Source organism: Aplidium turbinatum, chromosome 11, assembly GCF_918807975.1.
Source record: "Aplidium turbinatum chromosome 11, kaAplTurb1.1, whole genome shotgun sequence".
Lineage (NCBI taxonomy): Eukaryota > Metazoa > Chordata > Ascidiacea > Aplousobranchia > Polyclinidae > Aplidium > Aplidium turbinatum.
In genome coordinates this window covers 9,780,009-9,788,907 of record NC_137482.1, presented here as the reverse complement: position 1 = coordinate 9,788,907, position 8,899 = coordinate 9,780,009, and the positions used below count along the sequence as shown (strand labels likewise).

At 39.7% G+C, this 8,899-nt stretch overlaps 1 protein-coding gene across 1 annotated transcript; it reads left to right on the top strand.

Annotated features, from left to right (window-relative positions):
• Nucleotides 1-7,033: 7,033 nt before the first annotated feature.
• Nucleotides 7,034-8,675, top strand: LOC145779437 (gamma-secretase subunit Aph-1b-like). Its single transcript, XM_082591027.1, has one exon. The coding sequence runs from the start codon at nucleotides 7,186-7,188 to the stop codon at nucleotides 7,891-7,893; it is 708 nt and encodes a 235-aa protein (XP_082447153.1). The 5' UTR covers nucleotides 7,034-7,185; the 3' UTR covers nucleotides 7,894-8,675.
• The last annotated feature ends 224 nt before the right edge of the window (nucleotides 8,676-8,899 follow it).

Genomic DNA, 8,899 nt, shown 5'->3' with positions numbered 1-8,899 from the left:
TTCATCTTCAAAGAAATGTAGGCTGAAGCCATAGAGATCAGGGAAATTTGTCCCAATCTCCTTCTCGGTCTGCTTTAGGCTTAATTAATAGCCTACGAGTGAAAAAACATAGCCTAAATGGCCTAAATTACCGGTAGGCTATATCAAAAGTTTTCGAAAAAAATGAAATCTTATTTCAAACTAAAATTTCTATTTGTGTTGACTTCACTTTGGCCAGAATTAATTTTTGTCTGAAAGACTTTGATCGTGTGATTGTCATTGCTCATTGTTCTTGTTGGGTGGCCGAGTGGTTAGCGCGTTGGGCTCACAGTCGAGAGCCTGCGTGTTCGACTCCAGCCACCCGCACCTGCTGTTGTTTCTCTGGGCAAGAAACTTTACGATAATTGCCTCTACCCAGTGATCGATTTCGAGTAATGAGTAGTTCCAAATTTAAGTCATAAGCAGAGTAGACAATCGGAAACAGACATTGTCGTCGGCTGCAGCGTGGGTCAGGTGTACGTCGGAAGGCGTACACCGATGCATAGCGCTCAAGTCCGCTTTCCGCAATGCAGGATAAAGATAAACAAACAAAACAAAACAAACAAAGTCTTTCTTTTCATTTCGACCGGGGATATAGATAACTCAATATGTCTCCGATTTCGATGAACAAAATCTACCACTCTCAACAGCCTAGCCTATATATTGCAGTAAATAACTTTTATTGATAATTCTAAGGCTAGTTCTAATGTAGCCTACCAGTACGTTCAGTAGCTTAACTAATCCATGTTAATCGAAATGTAACCCCTAGAAGAGGTGGGCAGTAGCGCGCTACTTTTGTAGCGGCGCTACTTTTTTGGTAAAAGTAGCGGTAGCGGCGCTACTTTTTAGTTGGAGTAGCGGCTGCAGTAGCGGCGCTATTTTTATTCCAAAGTAGCGGTAGCGGGAGAGGCGCTACTTTTTTTCAGTCGCACTCCCGCTACCCGCTACTTTTTAATTTAAATTGAAAAAAATGCTTGTTTTTTTGCAATACTGGCGTGGTCAAGCAGCTATATAATCGGCTTGGTTGCAAAGTTCCGGTCTTTTCTAGCTGACGTCAACTTCTTCGGCGAATATATCCGTGGGATGAAGCCTATCTGCCAGGCTTTAGACATTCTCCAGGGCAAGTCCAAGGCATTACGGAGCCTTGCTTCCAACCATCACAATTTGCGGAAAGAAGTTGACCGAGATCAGTGATCTTGTGACCTGTGAGGAGTTGAGAGTGAAAGTCCTTGAAGGGGTGAAGAAACGATTCAACAAGTGCTTCAACAACACGAAATGCCTTATGGCATCATGTCTTCATCCCTCCTTCAAGACGCCGTGACTACAATTTCTGCACTACGTTTCCACGGATGATGCTGACGCACTGCGAGAAAAAGTCAAGACAGATGTAATTCGACTGTTGCGGGAGACATCAAGCCAGGTTGATACCGAGAAGAGTGACACCAACACTAGTCACGACTACGAGGATGTATTTTTTGAGGTGTTTGCGCCATCCCGTGAAACGTCTGTGCAGAAGGAAGCAACAATTGTGGACGCCTTTTTTTCGGACAAGAGCAAGTGCTTGAGCTTTTCGAATACCGAGTTAAAACCAGGGAGTCAAACCGTTTGATTTTTCCGGTTCGGGTCCGGTTCTGGTTCAAAGATTGTTTCAAAATTTGGTTCAGTTCCGGTTCAGGTTCGAAGAAACTTAAAACCGGTTTTATAAGTTCCGGTTGGGGTCCGATAAAATTAGGCCTAGGCCTACTATTGACCAACTACTAACTAGCCCAATTGGGCGTGAAAACCGCAAGGTTGGCAACACTGATCTCAACACTGCTTTGCTCAATAGACCTTTTGCACATTCAAAATCACCAGAGCGTGACGTTTGAGTTACGCGGAGTCCGAGAGTTAAGAATCGCTTGTTTTCTACGGTTTATGAAGGCGTTTCTTGTTATTGCAAGCAAACGTGAGGTCGCTGGCAGATGAAAGTAAATTTTTTGTGTTTATGAATTGTTGTAGGTTATCGATACACTTCAGTTTTTGTTCGTTTTAATCATAGTGTTGGCTAACAGACTAGGAAAGGCAATTTAGGACGGCATTGTGGAGCGTGTGCATTTTGATTTGACCGGGAATTATGGATCACGTTAGTGGTACCTTGTCTTGCAACATTTTATTTTCATTCTGCATAACATATGCAACAAACCAACCCCACTTCATTGGTGATGCCAAGCATAGTCACTGGTATTTTCCTGTCGAAGATGTGAAATTGACGATTTTTTTTATGGCCCACTCTCTACATGAATGCGATGACGTGCAATACTTCGTGTATTCAACACTTTGTCTTCACTCATTTGAGGCTTACCTAGGAACGGTGAGATATTCAAATGTAGACCAATACCATGGCTAAATCTTTTTCTATAAGAAACCCTTTTTCGGCCATAATCATTGAAGTGCAGTTCATTAGCAGCTATTTTCTGCTTCAAAAGGTGAAAAATCCACTCCTCTGACATATTTCTTTGTCACTCACATTACCAGTGTACAACTGAGATACAAACATAATACCCCCATTTCTTGGATCAACTCCCACTAATCTAATGCCTTTGCAGTGTTCATACTTTTATAGTTCGAGTACGTTTGCGACTGACGGTGCAATGAGGATGGTGTTTCGAGACGTACTTCAGTGCAGTCTATGATGATCATGGTGGTTGAGTAGTCCTTTTTGAAGTCTGGCTCCATGGCTGCTATGATAACATTACGATGAGGGAATATATTCAAACTAATCAACCGTAAATACATGAGATGCATTTATGAATGAAAAATACGGTGTACAGTACGAATGCAGAACTAATACCAAACCCTGTGCCTAAGTCTGTATAAAACAAACCCAGGCGAAGCTTCATCAACACCAAGAAAAATTCATCTTCCACCGCTAGTCTATGTAGCCTAGATGCAGTGCTCCTGTATCATTTTGAGGTATTTCGAAAGTAGCATCGTCATCAAGTTCTGCATCAACATTTTGATTTGCATGCTTAGCTTTTGAAGCTGTATAATATAGGAAATCCTTCCTATCTTTGCCGGGCAAGATCGCTTCCAATACAGTAAAGAACTGGTCGAAGGTTAACACTTCTGTAGCCTAATTTTACAACTTAAAAGAGTTTTATTTTATTGAAAATTATACTGAAAATCTGAAACACTGATACACGCTTGTAAAGACCACAAAACAAAAGCTCAAGCAAACGTTAAACAATTTATTCGCCTGCAAACTACGCCACTAACCCTATCGCACAGCATTGCAAACAGCGGCTGGTCGTTCACGACTCCAACGTCACGCTCTGTTGGTTTGTTATGCAAAAGGTCTATTAACTTGCCTTTGCTGTTTGTTGCAAAAGTTACAATCAAACTATATTGTCTATGATGTCACAGAACAGAAGTTGCTTACCTCAAAAAAATCCTCTCCAAAGCATCGATGATAGTGGGTCGTGTGTTACGGAATAGGCTATAATTCACTCCTACAATGTGGCCTCCAAGATAACAACATGCTACGTACAACTTCACTTACCACAATGCGAACAATGACGTAATGCTAGAGTAAACCGCTTTTTTCAACCGGTTCGGGTTCGGTTAGGGTTTAAGCTAACTCAAATTTTCGGTTCAGTTCCGGTTAAGGTTCAGACAAAATCGCACCAAAACCGGTTTACAAAAATCCGGTTCGGGTTCGGTTCGACTCCCTGGTTAAAACATCTGTTCATTAAATACAACACCCCCATTCCTTCCAGTGCTGCGGTGGAAAGACTTTTCTCTGTTGGAAAAGATGTGCTTAAGCGAAAGTGCGGGCAGGACTTAGTGACTCTCATTTTGAAATGCTCGTGTTTTTGAAAGATGCGTAACAATAAATTTCCCTTAGAATGTGTTTTCTATAACGACGTCAAAATGACAGCGTAAAGCCGTAAATGAATAATAACATTCGTTTTCAAGGTCATTTTTGCGTCACTAGGGACTTGAGCGTTTCCTAGTGTCATTTTAGACAAAAGTAGCGGAAGAAGTAGCGGTAGCGCGCGCTACTTTGGCCCGAGTAGCGGTAGCGGGTGTAAATTGGTAGCGGGTAGCGGTAGCGCGCGCTACTTTGGCCCAAGTAGCGGTAGCGGGTAGCGCGCTACTTTAAAAGTAGCGGGTGCCCACCTCTGACCCCTAGCCTTGCCCTCAACCTACTAGACCACGCTGGCTATGGCGGAATGCTCACTGATTTTGCTTTCTGTGAGAAATGTTTGCGTTTTTTACTGTTACACCTGGAACTTTCTGATTGGTTGAAACGCTGTTTTTGTAACTTCATATAGCCTAGGTTCAATGATTCGTTTGTTTTACCAAAACTTTCATGTTTAAGTGCTTAACAATGTTATCAACCGCACCGTGCGAGCACAGCGCAGAACAATCTGAAAATATGATCAAAATTGTAAAAAAATGTTGTTTTAAAAATCTTTTTTGCTCATCTGGCAACTTAATTTTTTAAATTTGTTGTCTTATCTCATCTGGCAACGCTGCTATTTCTATCATTGTGATTATGAACATGATGCTGGGTAAAATCTTTCAGTCTAATAATAGTCTTTCAAAAATAGCCCAGAATTGATCATAGTCACCACAGTTGATTGTAATTGTGTAATAATTTGGTGGTATTGCTGTGTGTATTAAAATTACAATAGCGTATTCTGTGATTGCTGTTTTAATGCCATATTGCATCCAACTGCAATCCTCTTAATAAAACAATCCGTGAAAAAACATATATATATAGGGTCCCACGAATTACCCATAAGCCCCATAAGTACCCATAAGCACCATAAGTCGCGTCGAATTACCCATAAGTCGCGTCGAATTACCCATAAGCCCCATAAGTCGCGTCGAATTACCCATAAGCCCCATAAGTCGCGTCGAATTACCCATAAGCCCCATAAGTCGAGTCGAATCACCCATAAGCCCCGTAAGTCGCGTCGAATTACCCATAAGCCCCATAAGTCGCGTCGAATTACCCATAGGCACCATAAGTAGCATTGAATTACATAGAAGTAACGTCGAATTACCCATAAGCCTGTAGAGCGTAGTCTATAGCCGTCTAGAAGCCTAGTAGTCGGCTGCATAGCCGAGTGGTGAAGAGCACGGGCTGGGCGTTCCAAAATATAGTTCGACACCGCTCAAGAGCAGGACACTTGAAGGCATGCCTAAAGGTGGACACGAAGATTGGCTTCGTTGCCTTCCCGTCCGCTTATGTGTAATCTGCAGTTTGCTGCAGCAGATGGAGTGTTTTGTCCGATAAAACACCTTAACATTGGACAATTTTCCCTATGAACCAGGTGACTGCAGCATAGCAATCGTTCTCGCACTCAGCCAGAGACTTAATTCTTGCTTTAAACTTGATAATTAAAGAAAAAAAAGAATAATGGCAAGGGTGGGAATCAAACCCGTGTCACCAAATTCAATAGCCCTTCGGCTATACCATTCCGCCACGCAAGCGCTCGTGAAATCTTCGCTTAATTTGGTTTATATCGGTAATGTTTCGAGAACGCTCACAATATTATCAGTTTAGTTTGTTTTTATTTCTGACCATCACAACGAAAAAACAATATACGACAAACTTGGCAGAGGTCTATAAAAGGTAGAAGCGACAAAACGCGGACGTTATAACGTGCATGATACCAAAGCAGGACAATCAGTTTAAGTGACACGATCGCAAGTCGAAACAGCGACTTGCAGATTACATATACGCTGACATGAAGGCGTAAGTAATTCCACATTGCTTATGGGTAATTCGACGCGACTTATGGGTAATTCGACGCGAGTCGAATTACCCATAAGCCGCGTCGAATTACCCAAATGCCCCAAAGGTCGCGTCGAATTATCCATAAGCAATGTGGAATTACTTACGCCTCATGTCAGCGTATATGTAATCTGCAGGTTGCTGTTGCGACCGTGTCATGTTAAACTGATTGTCCTGCTTTGGTATCATGCACGTTATAACGTCCGCGTTTTGTCGCTTCTACCTTTTATAGATCTGTGCTAAGTTTGTCGTATATTGTTTTTTCGTTGTGATGGTCAGAAATAAAAACAAACTAAACTGATAATATTGTGAGCGTTCTCGAAACATTACCGATATAAACCAAATTAAGCGAAGATTTCACGAGCGCTTGCTTGGCGGAGTGGTATAGCCGAAGGGCTATTGAATTTGGTGACACGGGTTTGATTCCCACCCTTGCCATTATTCCTTTTTTTTCTTTAATTATCAAGTTTAAAGCAAGAATTAAGTCTCTGGCTGAGTGCGAGAACGATTGCTATGCTGCAGTCACCTGGTTCATAGGGAAAATTGTCCAATGTTAAGGTGTTTTATCGGACAAAACACTCCATCTGCTGCAGCAAACTGCAGATTACACATAAGCGGACGGGAAGGCAACGAAGCCAATCTTCGTGTCCACCTTTAGGCATGCCTTCAAGTGTCCTGCTCTTGAGCGGTGTCGAACTATATTTTGGAACGCCCAGCCCGTGCTCCTCACCACTCGGCTATGCAGCCGACTACTAGGCTTCTAGACGGCTATAGACTACACTCTACACTATACAGGCTTATGGGTAATTCGACATTACTTCTATGTAATTCAATGCTACTTATGGTGCCTATGGGTAATTCGACGCGACTTATGGGGCTTATGGGTAATTCGACGTGACTTATGGGGCTTATGGGTAATTCGACGTGACTTATGGGTACTTATGGGTAATTCGACGCAACTTATGGGGCTTATGGGTACTTATGGTGCTTATGGGTAATTCGTGGGACCGTATATATACAGTAAATAATGCGATGACAGCAACAATTTTTTATTAGGATTTTTTATCATTTCTTAAATCCTTTTTTTTGTGAAAAATAGAATCTTTTAAAATGCAGTTTCAAAACCAACAAACAAGTCACATAGTTGGCGTAAAAAGGTAAAGCGCACACAAGTTGTGATAATATTATTGACAAATAAACTGTTAAATTTTTTTCTGTTTTCTATTTTTAATGGCAAATTATTTGTGAAGTAGACGCAAATTCGCACATGGACCCTAGTAGTAGTACATGTTCATTGTTCATTTTGCAGTGGTGTAGAGAAGACTTTAATTCAGTGATCATACTAAACTTTTTGAAGAATTTTTTAAAAATACCAGGGCATCATGCCAGCAATGGTGTTTTTCGGTTGTTTGTTTATTGCTTTGGGTCCCTCTCTTGCATTGTTTTTATTCACCATTGCCAAGTTTCCATTGAGGATTATACTGCTGATTGTTGGAGCATTCTTTTGGCTGCTTGCACTTCTATTTTCGTCTCTTTTGTGGCTTGCAGCAACACCCGCACAAGAAGAGCTTTCATTTTCATTGGTGTTCAGTGTGGTTTTTCAAGAGCTAGCTAGATTTGCCTTGTTCAAGCTAATGAGCAAGGCTGAAGTTGGAATGGGTAAAGCTTTCAGTGAAAAGGAAAAGCAATCTATTGCTGGGCACAGGTTGTCATATGTTTCTGGGTTTGGATTTGGTTTGATGTCTGGATTATTTTCGCTAGTTAATGTTCTCTCGAATGCTATTAGACCAGGAAATACAGGAATAACTAAATCATCTGGTAGTTTTTTTATGATTTCATCGTTTTTAGCAAGTTGTATGATACTTTTGCATACTTTATGGAATGTTATACTATTTAATGCTTTCAAGAATATGCAACTGCGTATCATTGCAATTATAGTTTGCTTTCACATGTTGGTTTCTTGTCTGACACTCATTAATGCCACCTCAGAGATTAGTTTTGTGTCTGTCATTGTTTTGTATTTAATGTTAGTTTTTTCCTCTTCGTGGGCATATATAGTGGTTGGAACTAAGACCAACAAATGTCATTAAACCAGTGTCTGCTCGTAACTAAATGAACTTCATCCATGGCTTTTCCATCCAGCAACTTGCAATTTTATACATAATCTGGCAACATATAGTAGCTGAAGTGGCTTTGGGAGTTTTCTATCATAGCCTTGAGCACAAACTATTGCATCCTTTTAAAAACAGCCTATTTCTTATGAAGGCGTTTAATGCATTTGTGCATAAGCACTTAAGCAGGCTATCCTATTTATTTCTTAGTCAATTCTGTTGATATAGAAAATGTGTTTTGATTCTTGATGCAGTGTGCTATGTTGGGTATACATTTTTATAAATTTTAGTTCAGAATTTTAAAATTATTTGCTGTATTATCTATTTACTAGTTTTTATATTATACACTTTATTTATTGCAGTATTAATTGCTTCAAATTTTTGCTGCTTTGCATATTTCTTGTGTAATATTTGTTTTTGTTTGCACATTTTATCCAACGCCTACCACTGTCTTGTTTTTAATGAATGTGTTCTGCAGTATTGGAAGGTTTAGTTTTTCTATTTAAATATATAACATATGTTGCGTTTTTTTTAATACTTTGAAACGGATATAGTTACTGTACTATAAGCTAAACATCATGTATATATATATCATATTTATTTTGCAGATTTAGAGTATTTACAGTATTTTGCAATGATAGTCTTTTGCGGTTTAAGTATTTTGTCTTTCTTGAAAGATATTAACTTTTGAAAAAAAGTGTTACAAAATTGTAGTGTACCAATTATACCACAAATTCAATTCGGACCAACAACATATTTATTTGATTTTTACAATCAATGCAATTTGTTTGTTGGTTTTGTGTCAATTTTTATTGCTTTAAACTGAATTTTAAATTTGTATTCTACATTTGTAAACTTCAAGTTCAATGAACTCAATCTTTGAGCAAGAAAACTAGATTCCATTGAATTTTAGTTTTAAAAAGGTTTTCATAGAATGAAATTTGTTACGTTTTTCTGTAATTAGGAAATGTGATGTAAAAAAGAT

What these genes read in the sequence shown, in the direction of transcription:
- LOC145779437 (XM_082591027.1), top strand. Translation starts at nt 7,186, where the DNA reads ATGCCAGCAATGGTGTTTTTCGGTTGTTTGTTTATTGCTTTGGGTCCC.